Source organism: Heliconius melpomene, chromosome 10, assembly GCF_056956725.1.
Source record: "Heliconius melpomene rosina isolate 202511_hmr_F chromosome 10, ASM5695672v1, whole genome shotgun sequence".
Taxonomy (NCBI): Eukaryota; Metazoa; Arthropoda; class Insecta; order Lepidoptera; family Nymphalidae; genus Heliconius; species Heliconius melpomene.
The window spans coordinates 15,667,905-15,694,915 of record NC_140398.1 but is presented as its reverse complement, the minus strand read 5'-3'; the positions used below and the strand labels follow the sequence as shown (position 1 = coordinate 15,694,915).

At 30.6% G+C, this 27,011-nt stretch overlaps 1 protein-coding gene and 3 non-coding genes across 4 annotated transcripts; 3 read left to right on the top strand and 1 right to left on the bottom strand.

The window, feature by feature from the left end:
• Positions 1-544: 544 nt before the first annotated feature.
• Positions 545-617, bottom strand: TRNAV-AAC (transfer RNA valine (anticodon AAC)). Its single transcript has one exon. It is a non-coding gene; the product is annotated as a tRNA-Val (tRNA).
• A 5,129-nt stretch (positions 618-5,746) lies between these two features.
• TRNAV-AAC (transfer RNA valine (anticodon AAC)) lies at positions 5,747-5,819 on the top strand. The gene has a single exon. It is a non-coding gene; the product is annotated as a tRNA-Val (tRNA).
• A 624-nt stretch (positions 5,820-6,443) lies between these two features.
• TRNAV-AAC (transfer RNA valine (anticodon AAC)) lies at positions 6,444-6,516 on the top strand. Its single transcript has one exon. It is a non-coding gene; the product is annotated as a tRNA-Val (tRNA).
• Positions 6,517-14,933: 8,417 nt separating this feature from the next.
• Phm (Peptidylglycine-alpha-hydroxylating monooxygenase) lies at positions 14,934-26,559 on the top strand. The gene is made up of 9 exons (XM_085191363.1): positions 14,934-15,343; positions 17,256-17,313; positions 17,399-17,486; positions 19,531-19,606; positions 19,919-20,045; positions 20,548-20,596; positions 21,022-21,167; positions 21,522-21,714; positions 22,144-26,559. Exons 1-9 carry the CDS (start codon positions 15,224-15,226, stop codon positions 22,310-22,312), a joined length of 1,026 nt encoding a protein of 341 aa, XP_085047489.1. The 5' UTR covers positions 14,934-15,223; the 3' UTR covers positions 22,313-26,559.
• Positions 26,560-27,011: the final 452 nt, after the last annotated feature.

Sequence of the window (27,011 nt, the reverse complement as noted above, 5' to 3'; positions counted from 1 at the left end):
AAAGCTTTTACAACCTTGTAAGTTGATAGTTACGTGTGTAAAGATAGTCGTGGCACGTGTAGCGGTTTCGAATCCTAATCAAGAAAATGAAATATTTAAATGTTCCACCACTCAACACGCCACCAGAATTCGACGGAAAGTAGAGAACAGGGTTAAAACGAAGTCGTTTGATGGAAGTTGCAAATTAATGTTAGAATATTATTTCAATTAAATAAATTATGTTATAATGTAGATTCCTAATTCCTGCTAAATAATAGTAGATCTATTTTGATTTTATAATCGCTATAGCTTGTAAATTAGACCACTCTCGATATTCTCAGAAGTAGCGACTTATATCCACTGAACATTGAATTCTTGCCGCATTCTTGTGAAAACATCACCTACATTGTGACTGTTGAATGGAAATATACGAATATGACAATAGATATTACATTATTAAAAATATCTATAATTTATATAAAAGAACATAAAGTAAATAATATAACAAGCTAAATTGTTTAGATATATGTTTACAAAAAAGTAGCGAAATATAATAGCAAAAATATGTTTCCGCCCGGGATCGAACCGGGGACCTTCTGCGTGTTAGGCAGATGTGATAACCGCTACACCACGGAAACTATGTAAATGGTATCATATTTTTAAACCACTACATAATAAAATGAATTTAAAAAAAAATTAATAACATTTTATATTTATATATATTTATAGACATATACACGTATACTTTCTATTCTTGTTAATTTGACTGATCTCAACTTTTCTTACTCTAATAAGTTTTATATCTATTTAAAGAAATCTTAGATAGAATCTCAGATATATATTTTTATGATTCTTAGAACTAAATATGAACATATGTATTTTACATCAAAAATAAGTATGTTTATTTATTTATTGTATTTATATACCTATGTATGTAAAAATTATAAATACAGATATAAATGTTTTAAAATCATTTATCACTCAACTATTACATGTAAAAAAGATTAATTAGTGACATAGCTTACTTATCAAAAACCAGACGTACGAGTTACGATCACCAGTCTTGCTTTCTCCGATCGGCAAGGACCAATAGCAGCACAACAAATATTTTGCTCTCATTTTAATAAAAATTTAGAAACAAAGTATAAAAAATGTAAATGTAAATAATAAAAAGTGAATTTGATTATATCCATCAATATAAATTTTTACTACATCCAGGATCGAACCCCGACTTATCATAAGCTTTCTTTGGAGTATTTTTGTACTCTAGTTATAAACGTAAAATTTTAGTTAATTATTTTTAATTAAGTAATAGAATTTAAAATATATCTTTCATATACAAATCAATAATTACACAAAAATAGAAAAATATCTAAAAAAAACAAATTAGTAAATACAAAATGAGCAACATCCGAAGTCATTCTCAAAAGGTAAAAACAATGCTTCAGATTTCAAACAAACAATCCCAACACACAAACAGAGAATGATAAAAAATCAAAAACCAGTTCTACTCTGTCACCTCCAATCCACTTTCAATTAACGTGTCCAGAGAAGCGTTAACACACGCGCTGTGTAGTGCTGCCGTTACAATGGAGCTTTATATTTGACTTTTTACATAAGATACATTTTTAAAATACAAAAACAAACAAAAAACAATATTACAATTATTGTTTAACATTTTATGAAATTAGAGATTTTGCGCTTATCTAAATTTGTTCTTTTATGCTTATACATTCTCGAATATACTATAGAAAACAGCCAGAGAGTTTACTACCCAGAGAACTTCCAAAAATTATAAAAGTCTAAACATAAATTCTGAGTTTTGATTCCTCATCATTCTATCATATAATTTTTCGTTTTGTAATAGAACAAATAACTATTCTAAAAATACTGTGTCTATGTCTAGTTCGGATTTATTTTTATAAACGTCTTTACGGGCATTTCTCTGTTGATATCCCACCAGGTGGACCAACGATCTGGCATAAGTCGTGGGATGACTATAGTGCGAGACTGATCATCGTAGAGATTCTTGGGGAAACCTACATATATCCAATTAGTGGGCGTTGAAAGACTGATCTGATGATGATGCCTATCTCGTATGGCTTGATTATATATAGGTACTATTTCAATGTAAAAAGCATAAATAATTACAATATAAAAATATCTATAATAAAGAAAACAACAAAGCAACATTTTTGTTTACAATATTGATGAAATAAATGTGCACATGCCTTTATATCTCCCCTGCACGTTATTCAAATATCTCTCAGACGGGCAGGTTGCTAATTACAGCCTAGGGTGGTCTACCTCATATAGAGCCTACTTTGGGTTGTAATGGAGATGTGACAAATATATTTAAGTTCATGGTTGTCTTATATAATAAATTTACTTTTTATTAATTATTCATTAAAGTTTATAATGTTAATTAAGGAGATAAATTATATTTCTGATAGTTTTCGGCTTTTTGATTTTGATTACTTGATTACAAAATGCCAAAATGGTGGGTTCGATTCTTACTCCACTAAAAAGACAACGTCCTGCGTTGAATTCCGTCGCTCAAAATGCAATACTTCGAAAATTGGGCAATGCGTGGAAACTGAAGAGTCTCAAAGAGGGAATTCAGTGATTCCCTCCCCGATACAGCGCAAAACTAACAATATAACATCCATTAAAATAATATTATCACTAATATTAACATTACAATTCTATTAAATACAACTAGTGCATAAGATGAAACAGTCCACGAATATATCAAAAGCAAGTTAACTAGCGACAAAGCTCACATCGCAGCTTGTCATTTGATAATAATTAATGTTGACTTCGTATTTAATTAAGTCGGACACTCGAGCGTTATCGGGAACACGTGCGAAATTGCATAAATTTAGGACATTCATTCTGACAATCCGCTTATATGGAATTGTTAAAAAATGCAGTTAAACAAATATTAATTAAAAATCTTTTTTAAAAGCATTATAGATGTTTTATTGTACTGAAGTTAGATGAATTGTGCAAAAAATTATAATCCGCCATTTTGTTGCTGCAGCCATTTTGGATTAATAACAATATTTAATATGTAATTTCATTGTAATCAGAACTGAAGTCATAATGAAAATTTATATTTTCCAAATGTGGATATTAACAAATCAACACTAAAAAGGGTATATTTATATTAAAAGAGTATACTTATAGGCATAGAAAACCACCATTGTGTCGCTTTAAAAGGGATTTTCTTATTTAGGTATATTGTCATGTCATACCTCATCAAGCCTACGTAACTTAACACCTACCAAAACAAAATACTACCTTACATTGATTGCGGGTAGATACCCGTAAAATATAAACATTAAGGCATCCATAATTCAATTCCAACTTGCTTTCAACAATATCACTGACAAATATTGTTTAAAAGTATTCAAAGCGGATGGTAATCTCCTCTTTCCCATATAACACAATTAGACGGGGTCTCGTAGCTAAAAGCTCGTGTATAATAACATTACTTTCGTTTAGATTCGGGCGCTGCTAAATCAATTATACATTTTCATTTACCGACTACGTAGGCTATCGGGTTTCAAAGGGCTTGTTTGGTTTACGTTTCATATTGCAGCTATGTTGTGCCTTCTCTATACAGTGTACATAGCGATAGGTTCTATGGAAATATTTTCCGTCCGAACCTATACTCGTACTGCTAAGTTTTAATTATATATTTTTTCCAAATTAAAAAAATATATTGTTGAAGCGTTTTTTAAGCATATACGTATTCGAAAAAGTGGTGAAAAAGGAACTGAGTCCTACACTAGTTTTCCTCTGCCCTACTTTATAGGAAAAATCGAGAAGCTTTCTTGACAGAATCTTCGAGGTATATCTTTAGTATGTCTAATTGACGTTGAATAAGGATTCTAACGATTATCAAATACTTTATGAGTTAACTCAACAAGTTAGTAGTATCTGTAGTAGATATATTACTTTCTCCAAATTTACAACCATTTTAAATATTTACATTAAGTTACTATTTTTGTTATTAAATACGTTATCTTTATAAGTCATTGTTGTTTTTAAAATATTAAGATTAAGCATGCTCATATTTTTAAGATTATTGTATATGTACTTGTTGTTTTCTTTCACATAAGACGATATACGAGATGACCCCGTAAAAACTTTTTTCCTGTTTCGTCCATTAACTTTACGGCTTACAATAAATCCCGCTGACTTTTGTTCTTAGTCTTAAATCGCCATTATTTAGAAAGTAACGAACTACGTGAAGAGTTTGGGCTATATGTTAACCGCTATCCTCAACTGGGTCTGAGTGTTATCAAAATGTAGATAAAGCAATTTTACTTATATAATACATTGTATAATTAATTCGATTATTAAGGCCAATTCGGCTTCACGCATATAGCGCGATAAGCAGAGGGAACCCGGGAACCTATTTAACAGAATCCGTTCCTTTCCTAAATACCGTCGTAGCGCACTGAGACAGCGTCTAACTGTAAGTAAAATATTTGTCGGTTCGTACCCGCTCGAAAATATTCATTAATTTATATAATAACACATAAGCTACAGTTTTATCTGAAGTTTGTATGTATTACAACCTTATTTAAAATTATAGTAATAGTGTAGAACTAATTAAATAAAATTATTAGTTAAAAAACTATAACACACTTTACACAAATGCGATATCTTTACTGGTAGGCAGTCTAAAGTTCTATCAGCCTTCGAATTCCATCATCAGGTCAGGTAGAAAATACCTTATGGTATTGTTTTGTCATCAAGTCTACATAAGAATTTTCATGATAATACAACAATTAGAAGTGCGTGCAATTCAGATTCTTATGTTTTCTTACAAAGTAAAATAGTTAAAATAAACTGACATTGTATGCACAAGTGGATATAATTAAAATTATTCATTTGAAACGTACTGTAAACGGTCGTGGGGTTGACAACTACTCGTGGGTAATGTTTAATATTCTCATTTCCTAGACCTAGTGACGAGGCAAAAGACGGCGTTAAACTTCATTTGAGAAACAAGGAAATTTATTGTAGAAACGTCATATGCTGTCTCTATTACTACTACAAGAAATAAACAGAATGTAGTGAGTGTATTTCTATAATGTTTAATGTTTAAAAATCTATGTAACAGTTTATTCATTAGTGCATTGTTAAAGCTATATAATACGTACCCTATAGAAGGATAGGCAAAGGGAACCTAATTTTAAAATACTCCGTTCTCAATTTTATTAAAAAAAGCATTATGTGTCAAGTGGCGAACTCAGTTCCACAGAGTCCAGTCGATCAGAGTTCAAAGCACGGAAATGAAAATAATTTAAATACAATCATTCCTCATGAGAGATCGCAGACGTGCGAGATTGCTATGGCGTATGCACCAGACGGTGTCTCACTGCGCTACTACGGTCTTTATATAGATATCTATTTATATACATAATATAATAGACCGAGATCCCAGGGCCCCCAGACTTACGTCATTTTAGCGAAGCTGACATTTTGAGGATTAATAGTCTAATATTAGAAAGAATATAATTAAGAATGTATATTCTTATCGTAAGTATGCATATGCATACTCTCTAATTTGAGTTAAGACAGTTCTTAATTACATATTAGATTAATAGTCCTCAAAATTTCAGCTTTGCTAAAATGACGTAGGTCTGGCAGCTCTGGGATCTTGGGCTATAAGAAAATGAAATAAAACAAGTTTTATAACGTTACTTTGATAAGCAGCTTTAGATCATACTTTTATAATTTTCGTCAATCAGTTTCCGTGGTGTAGCGGTTATCACATCTGCCTAACACGCAGAAGGTCCCCGGTTCGATCCCGGGCGGAAACATATTTTTGTTGCTACCATTAAATATTGAAAATTTAATAGTCGTTACGAATATTAATATAACCACTCAATTGTCAATATTTATTTTCATTTTATTCACATCAAAGCTTACAGTTGAAGTTTTTTTATAGGAAATTTTGAATTATATAAAATCGGCGAGAGGTGGACAAAACAAGGTTTATATATAAAAAAAACAAATTCACCCTTTCTATATTCCTCTGTATACCGTACTATGCAGAAAAAGTATAGTAATATAAGTATAGGCGTATAGTTTTTTGAGATAGTGTTAAGAACCGTAACACAACGCAGCGTATCATCTTCCAAAGCTATATCGGGAGGTGATGAGAACCAGGATATCGCAGGACTGCAAACGCGACGATATTTATAGGTACAATACGCCCATCTTTAAATACTATTACATTGTAGTGCCAAAGAACTCTAGCTGCTCAAATGGTTCATAGAGAAAATCTAGTTATTTCTATCTATATTTTTTTATGGTGGTCAATTTGTTATTGATTAAGTTATCAAAATAAATTATCTAAAATGTCGCCAAAAATTATGTATGTACAAATATATAAAGATAAAAATTGTCAGTTTATATAAAGAAATAATATCAACTTTCATATAGTTTCCGTGGTGTAGCGGTTATCACATCTGCCTAACACGCAGAAGGTCCCCGGTTCGATCCCGGGCGGAAACATATTTTTGCACATTGTAATTTATTTTATACATTTTTATAATACATATGTACATTACCTTCGATCAACTATATAGTTGATTGAAGATACATACACTCAATTTTTTAAATTAAATGAATATAGCAAAACTTTTAAAAATCTTTGTGAAAGGAGCTCTAAACATTTATACTCAGAGCCGCATACAGGCTCTAATTATTGCCGGTTTAAATCTAAATCAATACCCACATATCTATAACTAACTTGTATAAAATATGCATTGTCTTATTAAAATTCGTTTTAAACTCATAATAAGAGAGAGTACAATAAAAAATATATTTACAACACTTTACTTATATATGAAATGTACTTTAAATACTTTAAGTATATATGAAAATTTCAAAGCTTTCGGATCAGGAGAACTATTTTCATTCTGTAGGCGGGCACTCCGTTCGCATCCCTAAATATTCGAAACATTGTGTTGAGCGGAGGAATTCAACCCCTTAGTTTATTACTCTGATTGGGAATCGAACACATAACCATCGCTATAACAATCTTACTTAGATGGCTTAACTCAGCTTTGTTTACTCTCTGTTCTCTCTCTCTATTGAACCATGCTATTCCAACCACGAAAACACGACGCAAAACAAAATTGTCAATGTATTTAATTCGAATTACTCCCGTCTCACAGCTCACTCGAAAATCGTGAAAATTATTCGCTACAACAATTCGAGAGCCGACCGATCCGTGACGGATATTCAAAGTTAAATGTACCGACGGAAAATAAACAACTGGAAAAGAATTTGTTCCTTTATGCACTGCTCGTGGCCTGCCCGACTCGGGAAATTCATATCGGAATTTTGAAAAGTTTTAGCTTTCTTAGGTTATTTTAGGTATATGCGAGGTAGATTTTAGGTATACGCTAGGATCAGTTTAATTAAAGCAATGTGCTAGTTATTTTTAATTATTGTTTACCTATATGTTGCATCTCGCATTTGGCTAGGTTGGCAGAAGAAACGGAGTTTAACGCCACCACAGATGTTGCGTTTCCAGTCGAATCTCTAGTACTAAATTCCATTTAATATTTATTTTGAATGCTGTAATGCAAAAATTGACAAAATCAATTATTATTAAAAATAAGTAACGAAGTGGAACGACTTCGTCAAGTTACACTCGTAGCATTTCTCAGAGCAAAGTCCCTTCCATATGACTACACAATACACATTTCATATTGCAATTTAATATTGATTTATTTTGACTTTCATAGGTTTTCAATGAAATATATATAACATTTGAAACTAAACTAAGTCCTTGAACTCTATAAGTTAGTCTTAAATAATATTTTCTATTAAACTTCTCTATACAACTACTTGCCTTTAAAAATCTTAGTTAAATTATTTATTTTCACGTAATTAACTTACTCTCGCTTTAATAAACATTAAGCATGTTAAATAAACATTTATATTTAAAATCTTAAAGTTTTCATTACTTTTACAGCTAATTATTTATTTATTTAATTATTTTAGTTTTTTTCAATAACTTCAGAACTTTTACTGATTTCTGACTTATCAATTTCTCTATCGTGTTCAACAGCAGTTAACCTTTATCGAATCTCTTAACTGCTCTATCAATAGAGGTCCTAGTAAGTCATTTTTACGCATTCTCAAGATATAAAGTAAACATTAACTTAAACACAAAATAAACTACTTAACCCACTGACCCCTAGTTAAGCCTATGACAGATGTTTTCACGGCTGAAACTGCCGTAAAACACGCCATACATCCATAAACTGTCCCCAACGCGTTTTAAAAACCTATTTTGCCACAGAGTATAAAATGTTAACGATAGTCTTAATTAAAAAAGCAGTAAAAAAGAGAAGAATATTAAATTTATTTAGTCTGTGGATGAGAAATTTATCTATGAAATGACCTTGCGTGACAATTAACATAGTATGCGATAGGAAATGCCCATCGAATGGGGTCAAAAAGTTGAGTTTATTTTATAAAATACCTCGTTGCTTGTTGCTCAGTAACTAACTAATAACTCCGTCAGACGCTATATACGAGTACGTACGAGGCCAGGCATAAAATGTGACTGTAACCGTGACTGGTTGTGGGTTCCATTCCCACTCGAGGAAATGAAATATTTAATATTTATTTCTTCGCTCTGGTGTCGAGGCATAGCGCGGCGTTGCGTTCCGCCACGCAACTTGCAGTGCCTTCAGAATTCCGCGGAAAACTAAAAACGTAGTGTCTTAACACTAAGCACTAGGTTCCTTCTGCCTGCCTTGCTGTGTGTGAGATACATATTAATAGTACTCGAACTAAAAGCACTTAATGCATTTCCCTAACGAATATTACTTAAAATCACTTCGGATCGATGAAGTAGATTGTTTTAAAGCTTGATAGCAAAGTGCATTTCACTTTATAAATCCTTGTAGAGTACTTATTAGATATTATAAATAATATTTTGCATATAGTTTAAATATTAGCTGTGCTTTAAGAATTCTCTTTTAGAACTTAACTTCTTATCCTTTTCATCATCTTCATTGGTATGTAGCGATAGGTATATAAGGGTTCGGTTGCAACAAATTGCAAGAAAGATATTTCTTATTGGCATTCCGTTGTAACAGTTCAATTCGCAAAGGGATCCAGTACATATGCTGTGAGGGTTTGAACTACAGGTTGTTCTGATTGTTTTTGTGATTCTTCTAGCATAAAATAGAAGGAACATGAGATATAATTAAATGAAAAAAATAATTTTATATCTGAAAGCTTCACCTACCAGGCTGTAGACTTAAAAATTATATTATATATAGATATATGATACTCGTATATATTATTAAACTTGGCAACTATATGTACCAAGCTGATCTGCTGATGGAACCTTGGACTGCCTACAAATAAATATGGACTTTGAACACGTTACTAAATGTAATGTGCTAACTTACAAAAAAGATTCCTTTCTTAAAGTATTATTTATTTTTAATGAAAGAAAAATTGCATTTTTATAAAATCATTTTTTGTTCTGGCTCTCTGTTCATCTGTCAAGACCTTTTTCCTCAAGAAGAGCTCAGGCTTGCCCGTGTTTTATATTTTATAGCCAGAAAGATTTTTCATCTGAAAATGAAAAACAGAAATCGAAACCTTTTGTGTGCGATTACTAAATAATTTAACATAGGCTATTTTACAATATAAATTCCTACGAAAAATAAAAAACAATATTTACATTATTTCGATATATTTTATTTGCATAAACATAAGTTATGATCTTGAAACCAAAATCAAGAAATTTATTCTGTCACGCATAAAATTAATTTAAATATTTTATTAGGGAAATATGAAGTTTGTTTCATATTTATTTATCTTAGTAATTTTAACCTAATTAAAGAAATATAAGCCACATTAGTAGAAGCAATTATACTGCGTAGAGTGTATAGTATAGGAGTCGCATGTAAACATTGTTAATTTATTTAAGTTTTCTGTAAGAACACATATCCAGTTATCTTGGCTGTTTTAATAATACAGTTATCTTGGTTATTGAAAATATGAAAAAAAGAGAAAAAGATTATTATATATTTATTTATATATATTATTATGATTTATATACAAGGAAAATAAAGGAATGGTATCGTCATTTAATAATATACGAATTATTTTTCAATTTAATTACAATAACTGTTCTGCATCCAAATGATTTGTAAACAAGATTTATCTTAGTAGTTTTAAACATAAAACAGTACAAAAATATTAAATATATAAGTTACTATTAAAACTATTAACTATAACAGTTAAAAACACGGCCACACCTCAGCCTATAACGTTGGGTAAACGTCAAAATTATTATGTAAACGCGTTACCGTTGATGTATTAGGCGGGAGTACGCTTAATCTTAATTACCTTCCACCATGAACTTAGTTCAGACTCAAAATTACTCAGTACTTTGTATGAACTGAGTTCTAACGCGATACAACTCAGATTCATTAAACTTTGGAACACAAAAGTTTATATAATAGTTATAAGGAGCGCGTTACCTAAAATGATTTTAAAGCATTTATCATTTTGAACGACGCTTTAAATGTCTATTATTCTTTAATTGTTACTTACTCTGATAGGCAGAGGAAACCTGGGAACCTAGTGTTACCAATCTTCCGGTAGCGGAACGTGCTTTGCCTCGTGGCCAGAGCGAAGAAATGAATTGCAAAAAAATGAATTGAAAAAAATTCGTTGAGTGGAAATTGAATTCACAAACCGTCACGTTTATAGTTACCCGTTTTGCCTTTGCGCTACGACTGGCCTTGGAGATGTAATAAGGCATGATGATAACAAACCAGCAAAAATTGCAAAATATATAGTAAAGCATTATAGTAGTATTGCCATAGTAAAACATATCCATGTGGCCGGAATAAGAAAATGTGACATTTGCAAAGAGTCAGCTCGATGGCTGAAAGTCGTAAAATAGATAGTAAGGCTTTTCTATTTCATGTGTACCTAACGTTTCAGAGGAGATGACGCCATCGAGACGTAGTTTGGTTATGTCTAAATATAACTGCGATAGTTGTGGATTCAACAGCCCCTTCAGTGAATATTTGTATTTAACATATTTGTTCATCAATGTGCAAAGCTTTTAAAATAAAAAAGAGGAAAAGATAATCTCGTAGTCGAACGATGACTAGGGTTAATACACCATTTTTTCCTACTTTTTGTCCTCTCCGCCTATTTCGCTAACTATCAAAATCCAAATTATATAAAAGAAATAAATTTACTCTTAATTAGTTCTTACAACACTTCAAGCAAACCCATATAATAAACATACCAAATATTCAACACTAAACCATTGACATATAAATTAATCTCCCAAGCAGATACTAAGCTTGGTGCGCTCCTACCCCAATAACGTGATATTAGTGCCCCATTCACCTATAACACAATAAGGTCACACGTAAATCTACGTCACCGCACGTATACCGTGAAACATTCGATACTGGGTATTACGTGGCCTGCGTACTGATGCGAGCAAAGAATATATTGTAGACTCGTAAATATTACTAAGCAGTAGTAATATTACTAAGCGTAAATATTACTAAGCAGTAGTAGTAAGAAAACTGTAGAGACAGTAAATATTACTAAGCAGTAGTAATATTTACTGTCTCTACAGTTTTCTTGTTAAAATAAATATATTGTTTTTTTCTTCAATTTCTAGCTGTATCCCATACACATAGCAAGGTAGGCAAAGGGAACCTGGGAACCAAATGTTAGGGCGCTCCTATTAAGACTTCCGTTTCCCACTTTACGCCATATTCTGGAGGCATTGCGTGTTGAGTGGCGAAACTCACCGCCGCGTTTTCACCTCCTTACCAGAGTGAGGAAATACAAATATTAAATGTTCCATTTCCTCGAGTTGGAATCGAACATAAATATGACAATGGGTGATTCAGAAAAAAATGTAATGCTTATTCTGTGACCCACGAAAAGATAGAAAATCTTCTCTTCCAACCGAGAGACCTGAATAATGCCTATAATGTAACAATAAAATAAATCAATATAATATCAAATTCGTAATAACCATAAATTGATATTGATAGAATCTTCCCACGGCAATTCCATGTCAGAATGTGCCATACAATTGAATAAGCTATAAATTTTCTTCATTTGTTGTTTGTTTTAGATATTGCTTGACTAAAATTATTTTTGGTTCTACATAAATTATATAATGCCTCCGTTATATCAATAAGCATATTTTAATTATTGAACAATGAAAAATGCTATTTTTATTGTTTCAATTGATTGATCTAAAATTCAGCAGAAATTGGGGAACGGAAGTGTCTTAATGGAAACGGAATGCATTGTCACCTGTACTACCTACTGTACTACAAAAATATATATTATAACGTTGACCATCAAGTTTTTTATCAATAAAGATAGCGACGAGGTAATCGCAAGCGTAGTATGTGGGGGGCGAAGCACCCTAGCTATGCATATAAATATTTCTTGGAGTGTAACTAAAAACCTGCGACCGTCCTGTTCAATCAGACATACTAAGTGCGCCATGATTGCGTCACTGGCGCCGATGCAATTGATTTTTAATAGCGATGTTATTGGCTGAGTAATGAAAACGGTGTAGAATAACAGAATAGATGAAATAAATAATAACTTAAAATATTTTTAAATGTTAATAGCTTCGTTGCCTTTGCAAAACAAAATTTCTTATTTTTCTGTGATGATGGTTTCTGTAACTACCCAAACTCGTCATGAATCGAACCCGCAGCCTGTCTGTCGCGTTTAAAGTTTATTAATTTTAGTGTAGGTTTTAAAAAAAAAAAATTACTGTACTCTCAAAAAAAGATAGTCCTGTTTATTAAGATATTTTACATGAAAATCACCCTTTTACGTAGACACAAGCATCATTCAACTGCTGAACATCTACCAACGTAGATAAATATTAAACAATATTCAACTATGTAACAACGGATTATTTTATTAAATGCACAAAGACTTTCAATTGAGAATTTTCAGTGAAATATATTTATTTTCTCTTTCTGCATAACATGAAATGTACGATTATCGAGTATTAATCGTGGAGGGCTTTTGTAAAATATCGAATTGCTTATTAAAATAATAAAATACAATACAATATTTCAATTTACATTTATATTTTTAAATACGAAGTGAATATAATATTTCAATTGAATAATTGGGTCAAAATGGGTTCTAGCGTTTCCACTTTCCCATAAGGAAAAATGGAAAGCAATATAAAGGCTTATTGGATCAAATGTGCTGCGTTTGAAATAAAAACGTGCGAGCGCCACGTCCTGGGGTGATAGTGAAGAATTTGATATCATTTTGCGTAGACCCTGACCCTTCATTGTATGATGTAACGTTGTAAGTATATATGAACGGATTTTTGTTAATGAATATGCTAAAATCTGTGCCAATCTTTTTTAGTTTTCTTTTTTGTATTTTTATATTTTATATATAACATTATTATCACTTTATATTATATATAATACTTATATGTAGCTACCAACTTCAATAAATGTTCCAAAACCAATAAAAACAACAGAGGCTATCCCAGCGTATTTGTCTAACTATAAACACCATGGTTGTGGGTGTGGGTTCAATCTTCTTCAGAGGAAATGAAAATGAATGGATATGTAATTTCCCCGCTTTCATAAGGCTTAGCACTGAAGCATGCCAGTCGACGCAATGTGTCTAATTCAGGCGAAAATTGGAGAATTGAGTGTTTTCTGCTTCTCTAAAAAGAAACAGTAAATGTTTACAAAATCGACACAATAATACTATTGTAATCATCGAATAATAGTGTAATGTATGGCCATAGTTGACAGAATTATTATTATTAATAGGTACAGTAAATCTGCAACATTTATAATATGTAAGGATATAAAATTCAATTTCAAGATCCTATTGTAGCCTCGCCTTGCTAACCAGCTTTTGCGAGAGCGGTCTCCCGCGTCAATTTATTTTGCTAAGCGTAATAGAATTTTTCAAAGAGGGCAACACTGTTAGTAGTTTTGAGAGTTGACAGATAACGTTATTACTACAAGATACTTCCATTACACGCCTGATATATAGTTCGGCGTTGAAATACCTAAATGTAAACAAAGCTCCTTTGTTGCCATTGTGATTTATAAACAGATAGAAATTGTACTTTTCTTTTGTTTGTTTTTAAAGCCTAGAGATGTGTAGTTGTTTTAAAAAGATATGTTAACCAACAAAAAATGTCAAGAAAATACAGAATAACATGTCAGAGTAGGTAGTGTGTAGAGTAGTGGAACTCAACGCTGCGCTTTCAATCGACACCTGAGAGAGAAGAGATGAAAATATTAAATAATTCATTTTCCCTAGTGGAATCGAACCTACAACCTGTCGTGTTTACAGTCACTCGCATGTGCCCTTGCACCACGAGTGGCCTCAAACATAATTACTTTCAGTTCAAATAAACATTAATAGACTATTATAAGTCTTGACGACTGGTTTCCTAATTGTAAATAATTTTAAGGTAGATATTTTTTGTCTAAAAGCCTTAAGTATTAGTATACCCTTAGTATCTTTACGCTTATAAAGTTTGTAATACAATAAACAAAAATTGAGACAGAGACATCTAGTAAGCATTGTCTCAACCACATCTTACTTACCACACCACACTTATCGACATCTTACTTAACTTAAATAATATTTTGTAATTAAAAACGCCATCTTTATTTCTGTGAAAAAACTATTCACAGTGTGGTATTGCCAGATAGACATTACTTTTGAAGTAAGTGGTTAAAACTTAAAACAACACGTAAGTGCTTTAAATTCAAAAATATTAAACTGACAGACTGAAAAACATAAATTTTTTTTTTAATTTCACTAATGTTTTTAAAAACAACATTTATTATTTTAAGTTAAGTTTAAGTAAAAATAATAAACCGTAATTTAAGTTTTATTTTTTGTAGCTGTTATCCCCGTTCTATGACGTTAGTAAACTGAAAAATGTTATTGATCGAGTGAATATCTCAAAAAATAAAATAAACACTTGTCGCTTCACAATCTCAGTTCGCATTTTGCTCGCAGGCGTACTTCTATACTTTATTTAAGTTATGGTTGAGTCATTATTTTAATATTAGCGTGCTAATGCTAACTTATTATATCTTATACTGAACGGGAAATACCGCGAAGTCGACGTATTAAATATATTGTTTCACGTATTATTATTTAATAAATAAGCAAAATGAAGTGTTATAATTCATTATTTTATATATTTTTTGCGCTTGCGATTATCGGAAAAAGTGTTTTCACCTATGAAATTGATACATATGAGTTTCTCATGCCCAACGTTTGGCCTAATAAGGTAAAATTTTATTTCACACTTAAATTTATTGGATAAACATATTTGATTCACATATAGAACTAAACAATTACTTCTTGCTACTTGGATGTGAAATATAAATATTTTATAATTTTTTATTAACTGAAAAAAATTGTTTTCTAAAATAAATATATTTTTTTAATTCATATTCTTATATTCACAATTGTTGTAACAAATAATTGATGACATTAATGACGCATAAAAAATCTATTAGCTCTAAGCGATATTGAGTTCTGCCACTCAACATACCATACCTCCAGACTTCGGCAAAAAGTGTGGAACGGAGTTTCTTAACATTAGGTTCCCTCTGCCTACCCTGCTGTGTGTGGGATACAGTGTGAAGCTGATTTGATTTTTATTTATTAAGTTGCCACTTAACATCACTGTTTTGAAATCGGGTTGAAAACGAAATGTTCCAATGTTAGGTTGACTCTACCCATCTTTGCTATAAGCATCAAACTTAAATATTTATTTTTATATATTTTATAAATTATGATATACTTTGGAGTGCTATGCATATATTTGTTCTGTAATATTTGTTTCACAATTAAGCACTTGAGCTTTATCAGGTTTTATAGAACAGATATAATAAAAACTTATAAGTATAAAAAAAATATTGGAAATAATTGTATGACATTCCTTCACACACCTCATACCAGATTAGACTTAAACTAAATTTTATACATTCATACAATAAACAAGCAAACTGTTGCAGGAATACTATTGTTCATTTATAGAATAGTTTCATGTGGCGTCAGATATTTTGTCATTGTTAAAATGTTATACTCATACTATATACTTTTGTGAATGATAGCTATTCATATTATTGTGTTAGTTATGCCCGTGACTTTGTCTGCATAGGAAAATAAATTAATATTACTTTTTTATAAATAAAACATAAGGAAAGGGAAGAAGTAAGGGAAGTTTAACAAAATATACTAAAACAAAACTGTGTTTAAATTGGTCAAGCTGTTTCTGAGATTATCATGATCCTGCTACAATAAATGCCTCCAATAATTAGTTTCCACAAATATTTTTCATTTACCTTTTTAATTTAAAACAAAACCCTTTTTATCAAAATCAAAATAATCTTTATTCAAAATTTAATTAAACTCTGGTTAGTTACAAGCACTTTTGTATTGTCAAGCTGCAAAGAAATGTCAGTAGTGTTATAATCACAAATGCATATCAAAATATCTAATTTTTATGCTAACAATAATTCTATGAACTGTTGTATAATTATAAACTTAATACAGTGAAAGATTGATTTGTCGGTTACAATTATAGAAGCAATTATAATTCCCAAACCCTTATCAACATGTAGTTGTAAGATTTATTATGTATAAACATATATGTATATTCTTACTCAATCTTTTGCATAGATAAGAGAATAAGATTGTTTTTTACGTTACACTGATTTCGCACTTAGTAGGGTAGGAAGTGGGAATCTGGGAAAATAGTGTTAAGGCATTCCATTCCCCATTATGGTGCTTCCGCCCCCCCACTTACCACCGACCACCGTGGTGTACTCAACGTCGCGCATTGCCCCGTTGTCGGGGCTGTGAAATGAAAATATCGAATATTTCATTCCCCCGCATGGGAATCAAATCCACGACTCGCGTTTACAGTCACGCTTATTTGTGCCCTGTATCACGACGGTCTCTACGAGTCGGAAATTAGAATGTTAAGTAACATTTTACTTAGAAACTTTTATGATATCTCTAAATAGATAAATTTTTATATTGTGACGGTAAATGTCAGGTTATATACCTACTATAAATAAAATATGTATAATTATGGAATATTGCATTATGAAATGATTTTATTTTATAAATATTTTTAATATTATTATAAAATATTTATATTATTTGTTATTAATAATATTTTTTTACAGGATGAACTGTACCTTTGTACTCCAATACGTATCTCACCGCAGAAAAACTTCTATGTGGGTATGTATAATGTTGCGAGATCTAGGTTATAATCTGTACAGATGAGCGAAGGACTAAGAGTTAAGACATCTGTTTTTATTTTTAGTGGGCTTCAAACCAAACGCCACGATGCAAACGGCCCATCACATGCTTCTCTACGGTTGTTCGGAACCCGGATCTAATGACTCAGTATGGTAAGTTAAAACCTGTTGCTTTATATTAATAGATAGAATGAACAATAATTTTGTCGCTGTTTGAATTTGTTTATTTTGCATACATCTATTTTTCAATTAGTTACCTAAGTAAAAAAAAATCGATTTGACGCCCAAATATAGGCTTTGGACAAGATAAGAGGCTATCGTGGATCATACTCTGACTGTAAACGTGATATTTTAAATATTATTAATTATGCCTCGTTGAGTTCCTCCACTAAAGAGAGAAAATAGAGGCTTTTAACTTTACGCTCTACTCTGCTATGCATAAAGAACGTGAGGCTGGAAGTTCAGTTCAGTTATTTAGTTATGACGCTTCGGGCATGCCCAGGCATATTTCAATCGTGACAGTTACATTTTATTTATTGTATTTATCATTTCATACCTGTGCTTATTGTTTTTATTATTTTAATGACAATAGCATTGACAAATGTTACTCACGTTTATTTTATTATATGTTTACGTTATAATTATTTACTATGCTATTGAGAATGTGCAAATTCTTACCATATTGTAGGTATACTTAAGCCTATAACAATATTATAAAGCTTCGTTTTTTGTGTGTTATGAGTAGTACACGCTAATCTCAGGAACTAGTAAGTAGTTAAAATCAATTTCACGCTGTATCCCGCACACAGCAGGGTAGGCAAAGGGAACGAAGTGTTACATCAACTTAATAGTTTCGATGTAACCCACTGTGCCTGCGTTAAGAGTTACCTCGAGTACTTAAAATGTATCATATTGTCATAGACAACTGTCAATTAATTTCATTTGACCACGGGGTTCAAGCTGCGGGTTTAAGCCATATTTATTTAGTTATATACAGACAGCAATCAGTTACAATATTATTATATGTAAAGCCTAGTACTATTGATCCATCCATGTGATAATTATTTAATAATAACTCGTAAAAAAAATAAACGAACGTCAAACGAAATTTACCAATCAATCGAAGCCTTGAAAACGTAAGTTACTGAACTTAATTACTCCCGAAGCGGCGTAAGCAACTGCGAGCAGAACTTATTGAGCTTTTATCTTATTACGTCAAAATGGAGGATTCTAATCAAATTAAAGAAAATTTATAAGGTTATAAATTTCTTTGTAATATTATAGAAATACATTTATTTATTATATTATATTATATATATTAAATTATACAATGTACTTTATCGTCGGCTTACTGTGTAAAAATGCTAAATTCATATTTTGTTTTTTCGCTATGTCCCTTCCTACTATTTTTATATCATTCGAAAGTGTATAAAAAATATTTTATTTTATATAATAAGAATAAAAGCGGCGTTCATCTCCGCCAAAAGTTTAAAATGAAAATGTCTACTATATGTCTACTAAACTCTATTTTCTCTACGTGTACTCTATTCTCGAAAGAAAATGAATTATAAACTGTATAGTATTTTATTTATATAGCAAAGTTAGATAAAGTCCTCATCAGATATAGCCACCTACAGTCACTTACATAGAAAATCGATTTTCACGCTGTTGCCTTGCGGGTTGATATCAATCAAGTTAACTGTATCCGTTTTGCCTGTTACTGATTTTGTTATCTGCCTTAAATATCAAATGAGGGTAAAATGGAGCAGTTCTTTACTTTTTTTCGAAAAAATGCGAAAAAATGTTAAGTTGCACGACATATAGGTGTATATCCACTAGCCACTCTGTTTTAAGGGCGACAAGTAAAAAAATCTTACAAAGTATAAAGCTCGAAAAATCGTTTTTTTGCCGTGCAAATAGCAACTAGACGTAGAGAACAGAGATACTAGAGTGAAAACCCTCCGTTCCTCGAATATGAGACTATTATTACCGCGTTGAGTGGAACTTAACATCACACAATATCATTAAGTTCATAATTCTCTTTTTACTTTTTCACATGTTTATACATTGTACAAAATATGTTTAGAATAATACTATAATTATTGTAATAATTTACTAATCAATAGTAAGTAAATAGCAAAATTATCAATTACTCAGTTTTGAATCAGTTATTTATTTGTAGCGTAATTTTTTACAGGAGCTGTGGCGAAATGCAGAGTAATGAGATAGACACGCTTTACCCCAGTGCGAGTCCTTGCCGTTCTGGATCACAGGTTGTTATAATACATTTTTTTAGCTTCATGGCGAAACTTAACGCTGCACTTGTCTACTTGTTTCACGCCAAATTGGTGCAAGGAAGGAAAAATAGGGATACGCTCTGAAGTGAACACAAACACAAATAATTTTAAAAATAATTGTTTTTAACGTTTGTGTGTTAAAGGTTATTAAGAAATTAATGATTTTATAAATGCTAACACGCCTTAGGAATGAAATGCTCGCTCCAGTCTGTTTCAAAGGTATCATTGTTACAAAAAATTAAATATATATTTTTATAAGTATTGATAATATGATTTTATATATTTCAGATAGTATACGCCTGGGCTCGTGATGCACCAAGTCTTCAGTTACCAGAAAATGTGGGCTTTCTTCTCGGCCGCGATTCTTCTATTAAGTATCTTGTATTACAAGTGCACTATATGAAGAAATTTCCTGGTGAGTATTAAAATATATTTAACATTTTTGTTATTCCACTCTATGAATTGCAAAATATTTTAGAATATGTATAGAAAAATTAAGATAGTGGGACCTGAACATCTTGGAACTGTCAGTATTGTCCTAACCGTTCTAGTGATCACAGCGCTTAGATGGATAACAAAGCTAAAGGGTGTAACATTATCTTTACATTTTTTAGCTTCAGAGTAGGCAGTGGGAACCTACTGCCTACCCTTTCCCTGCCTACACTTTTCCCAGTAAGACATTCCCGTTCGGCAGTTTCCGTAGAATTCAGATGTATTGCGCGTTGAGTGGCGTAACTCAACGGCGCACTTTGCCTCGTTACGAGAACGAAGGACATGTAAATAAAATAAGAAAATATTTAATATTTTATCGAACCCACAACGTGTCGCGTTTACGGTCGCACACTGTTGCCTCTGTGCTGCGACTGATCTTTAATTATTTAAAGTACTGTAACGACAGATTATGTAATATATTTCAGAGGGTACCACAGACAACTCAGGCGTGTTCCTACAGTACACTTCTTCAAGGTAATTTGTTTTAGAATTTTACTTAAACATTTAATTTATATATTATAATTAAATTTATTAAACTTTCCTCTTTAAAATAATGAATATTTTAATTATACATAAATATTTTATTTATTAATCATTTCAATAAACAGATTAAAATTACATTTAAATCTACCTTCGATTTTATTACCAAGACCTAAGTAAACGAAAGAGATTTAAATGATAAATCATAATTTTTTACTTTTAAAACTCTTTTGTTTCGTTTTATTATTCTTGGTAGTCAGATTGCGAATTTTGATGATTTAAAAGTAATCTTAGTTGTTGTATGTAAATATTTCATTCCCCGAGTGGAATACAACAATCGTCGCGGTTATCATTGCACGTTTGTGCCCCTGCCACAACCACATTAAAAAAATATTTTAAAAATATAAAATTTATCACAGAATGCCACGCCAAGCCGGTGTATTTCTACTGGGCACGAGCGGCATGATAGGAGCCAACCAAGTAGAGCATATGGAGACTGCGTGCACCATTTGGGAGGATAAAGTCATACATCCGTTCGCGTTTAGACCTCATACACATGCTTTGGGTGAGTTGAGATTTTTTAATTAATTGTATTTTTTTCATTTCACGCGGCATCTTACAAATAGCAAGGTAGGCAGAAGGCACCTAGTGATAAAACACTCCGTTCCCCATTTTTGTGTGTATTACGGAATTCAACGCCGCGCTTTCCCTCGACACCAGGGCGAATGAATGAAAATTTTTAATGTCCTCGAGTGAGAGTCAAACCCACAAAATGTCGCGCTTATACGCTTGTGTTTCAAGTTGATCTTTTGTCATAATTTTAAGTTTATAACAAATGTTTATATCTTCAAAATTAGAACTACTATATCAGCTTTTTTTATTTCTAAAAGTAACCTCCAAAAACCTCCACAACTTACAGGCACTCAAGTAACCGGCTACGTGGTAAGACGCTACCCCGGAGGCGGTGATAAGTGGCAATTACTCGGCACTAAGAATCCGCAACTACCTCAAATGTTCTACCCCATAGTCAATACGGCGCCCATAGAGAAAGGCGACGTGCTAGCTGCGAGATGCGTCATGAACAATACGAGAGATCATATCGTCAAAATTGGGTAGGTTTATGTTTTAGTACGGCTGACGAGTTGTGGCCGCTTTGAAGTTGGTTGTGATGTGATGATTTGTTCCAGGGTTTTTTTTTCTACTTCTGATTATTTTCTTCCATACTGTACACTACGCAAAACTGATACCATCATTTAATCGGGTAAATACCAGCATTTAATCGGGAAGATGCAAAGACACTTCAGTTCTCCCCTTCCCGCTGAATTCTCGAGGCAATACTTATTGAGAAACTCAACGCCACGCTTTACTTCGTAACCAGAGCAAAGAAATGAAAATATTAAATATTTCAAACCTTCCGAGTGGGAATTGACAGTACAGCTGTCGCGTTAACAGTCGGAAGCTTGTGCCTCTGCGCCGTTTATATAGATACCATACCAAAGATATAAGAATATTAATATTAATGTATATATCTTTATTTACAGGCCGACAAACAAGGATGAAATGTGCAACTTCTACCTAATGTACTGGGTAGAAAACGATACACCCTTAAAGCAAAAGTATTGTTTCACCGACGGCGCACCATACTATTACTGGAGTAGGGCAAGAGAAAACTTTGACAGAATACCCGATATGGACGTGAATATAAACTAAAAGTTTCATCTATTATAGTACAGGAGGCGATAGTCAATATCGACACTTTAATTCACAAACCATAAAAAAGCTAATTACGTTAGCACATAGTGTAGTTTAAGATAATCATATTTTTTTAAATGGGCAACAAAAAATAACATAATGGTTTCGGCGTCTCTTGTTAAATTCGCGCAGATGGTGGTAGAGATAGTTTGCAAATTAAAGTATCGATATTATTATTACAACTTAAGTAGTACAGTAGTGAGTATACAAAATTTATATGCCAAATTTAGTTTCTTTAGATCTCTTTTTAGTTGATACAATTGGTATAGAATTTTCATGTTGTGATTATATTATTCCGTTTGATCTGATTTGACTCCTAGACTATAATTATAATTTTCTTTTAATTTATTGTTTTTTATGTTCATATAAAATATTAATTATTTCAAAAAAATTTAAATTATCTCTAAATTAAACTTAATAAAATTTCGTATTTTAAACTGAAATTTTGCAATTTAGGTTAACAACATATTGTGATTTCATATTAATGATGAAATGTTAAAAATGTTTGTTACTTAAAGACATAACTGCCAATTAATAAATCAATTATGTGTCAATATCTGATATCATCTTCGAATATAACAGTCAATTTAATTATTATAATATGTTTGTATATAATATAAAACATAAATTTTCACACAATATAATTATAATATTTAGTTTACTAAAAATTTAACGAAGCTAAGGACAATTTCTTTTTATCATATGTTTTTCTTTTCTATTAAACATCTCAATACATAAAAGCGTATAATATATAAAAGTATATAACTTTTTATAAGCACAAATATTTTATGTGGATCTGAACGTTGCTATATATATTTCTATATACAACATCTGTTGACTTTTATGGTGACGTGAATTTATATTTATATTGACAGTTTAATGTGAAATAATATTTTTTAGTTTATAGGAACATGCAAGCATTCTATGAATTCCATAATATTTTTTTCGAAAGCTTTTTAAAATTAATATTAGTTTTTTTTACACTTTAGTTAGTAATACATAATTGTTAAGTTAAACTGTTTCCATATTAAATTTTACATTCCTTGTATATGTATAATTAGTTTTAGTTATTTATTTACATAGTACCTACATTGATTTATATTTATTTATAATTGAATAAAAACATATGTTAACAGCTGTTATAATGTACCACAAAAAAAAAATGGTTACAAATTTTTACTTTTAAATTGGTGATAATGATTTTTGATTATGTTAAAATTCGTGGAAATCGATTTTATAAATATTATACTTTATGTATAAATATTAACTTAATCCTTTTATATAAAATTATTATTTTTTATATTATTTTTATCTTAATACATTCCCACAGCAGCAGAAAGAACGTAGTGACAAGTCGCTCCGTTACTCAATTATTCATAGATTTATAATGTAAATAAATCTAGTCAAAAATATAAGACTCATTATATACATATTCTACTAAAATTTACAAACAAACATATTTTTTTTATCTGTATACCGTATATTATATATACTGTCTTCAAAAGTCTGTATACTCGATCTGATTTTCTTTTTATTATTAAAGTTAACATATTATTTGCTAATATTCAAAATGCTAACGATTTTATTCCTATTTAACATTCCATATGTATAAATCAAAAATCGTTCGTCATGATTCTTAATATTCGAATCTAAAATTAAGGACTAAATATTTTAAAAAATCTATATTTTATTGGGAAACCCTATTGTAATCAATGGTAACCACCATTGTATTAAACGATAAAATTGTAATCTTTTTATTAAAAAAAATGTAACTGCTAAATTTCTTGCCGTCTCTTTTAGCGCAACTGCCGATGGTAGCTTATTTGACGTTTCAAAGCTTAAAAAAAGAATATTTCCACAAAGAATTACTCGAATTAGTTTTTGAAATATCAGTTTTAGAAGTAAATGTTTATATTATATATATGTATATAGATGCATATCACAAATATTTCGTTTTAAAAAAGAATTAATATTTTTAATAAAATAAATATATTTTTAACTATTATATATATAATTATAAGCTTGTTATAAATGACAACGGCTTTGCTAAATGGACACTGATTCTGTAAATAGTTATAATTATCATAATATAATTGTTATGATTATAGAATATATTATCAATATGCATAATTAAAAACTATAATAATATAATTTATAATTATTATTTATAAATTAATTCCGCACAATTTAATAAAAATGTACGTTTTTCATTTTTAATGCTGTAAAGATCAATAGTCTTTTTTAAATTTTTATAGTTTTGTTTTTATAAAATGGGTTATTTTCAAATATTGAAATAATTTATATAATTATGTATTATAAATTATTACTTTTTCAGTATTATCATTTCAATTGCATATAAGATAAATCTTATAATATTTTAATAGTAATGTATCATTGACGTTATTTAATCATAGAGTAAAAAGTACCTTAATATCTCTGGCAGCTATAAAAAAATGTACATACTCTAGTACTATAAAAAAAGAAACAAAAAATGGTATAACCACTAGGAAAATATAAATAAAAATTATTTATTTTATTACTTAAATAATATTGAAAATTCTAATGTATTGAAATGTTAAAAACAAATTCATAATATTTATGTTGTATGTAATATTTGGTGTCTATAACTAAAGAAATGTTCAAAAGAATTATAATTGTTGTGTAAATGTATCTATCTAATTTTGATAAGCCGCTGTAATCGTCTATATCTATATATTGTTTTAGCTTCACGCTGTATCCTGCACACAGCAGGGTAGGCAGAAGGAACCTGGGAACCTAGTGTTAAATCATTTGTTTTAAATTAAGACACTTCCGTTCTTTTCCAATTTATTATTAAATATATACCATGTATTTGAATAAATGTAAGATTTTGTTAGAAAAGCTTTTTCACAAATTACCATTGCACAAAGAATAAATTAAGATAATCTCCATAGAACTTCTTAAGTTACCTGTAGGAGCCGTGCATTAATTACGTCACAAAAGGGAAGGGGAAACTGGTCGACAAAATGTAACGTTGGCAGGGAGTGGAAAGAGATCCGATATTTCTCTCTCCAATATGATGGATAACAAGGTTTCGTCTATATGAAGAGGGACAATAACGGGGAAAGACTCAGAGTTATGACCTTCGTATGACGTAATTTATGGTAAATGCTTTGTTAGTACATTTTTTCCACTATTTCCATATGGGAAAAGCTATCATGACACTTGAAGAGATGCAATAAATAAGATTAGAATATAATATCCTACAAAAGATTTTCTTTTATAGCAGTGGCAAAAAGTTAATGTTCTAATTGTATTATACTTACAGATTTATATATATATATATACATATATATACAGTATAAAGGCTTTAAACTCGTGTCAAATAACTGTTAACACATATTTGTTATATTATATTTATTTTCAAACTTTTTTTGATAAATAAATCTGTAATATGTAATATTTTAAAATCATATCGATTGTAAACTTTATTCTAGTAGTCCTGGGTCAGGGTGGAGTGTAATATGCAATTTGATTGGTAATACACCAATATCTTTTATTTATTAAGATTAAAGTAATTACATAAAGAATTAAAATATTTATATTAATATTATAATTATGTTTAATAAAAATTTTATACTTTGAACATGTTAAATATATATGTTTTGCAATTTGTTACATCTTTTCAAATATGTACTTTTAAATTTGTTATCATTATTACAAAATTCTTTATTATCTATATACTAGTATAGTATTTAGTATACTAACAGTAGAAAATACGCCTGAAAGAGACAGAACATGTGACTTCGACTTCCTATCAATTTTAGAGGTTTAGAAATTAAAATTATAGTATCTGTGTTGTCATATATATATAGTTACACTTTATCTTATTATCACAGCAAGGAAATAAAAACATTTCATTCCCCCAAATGGAAGTCGATTCTACTACCGTCGCTTTACAAACACGAGTTATGCCACTGTTTCACGTTGGCCTTAAATATAAGACAAGGATGGATATAGTGTTATCTTCTATCTCTTTCTCGCTAAATGTCTTTAGTAATAATATATGTATTGTATTATCTATATATTAATATCTAAATGTATGTCCATATGTCCAATTAGCCTAACTCGACATTCCTATCGTGTGAACCTCATGTTTAGTAGGTTATTGTAGATCTGATTATATTGAAACGTGCAAAAAAATATATTAAATGTATTTTATTTTATGTTGTTTTTATTAGTGAAGTGATAATATCCCTTAAAATTAGTTTATAACATATTAGTTAGCTGTAGCATTGATATACCTCATTATAATGAGCCAAAAACCTAAAATTATTAATATAAATTGGAAGACAGCTTGAGATGAAGGAACACCTTGGAAAATAACTATGTGCGTTATTGCCTCTCATCTTTTAAATCAAACTCAGCTCAGAGGGAACTCCGAGGGAAGAAATAAAAAAAAAAAAATCATTTACACAAGTGCGAAACGAACCCACAACCATCGTGTTCCAGTCACACGTTTGCGCAACTGCGCCACGATCGTCTCAAGGAAATTAAATTATTGAAAGTGAAGAAAAAAATACAGACTTAATATTAACTAAAAAAGCTAATTTCACTTAAGCTACTATCGTACACTTTTCGTGTCTTAAGTACCTTTAACCTTTTAAACAATTCACCG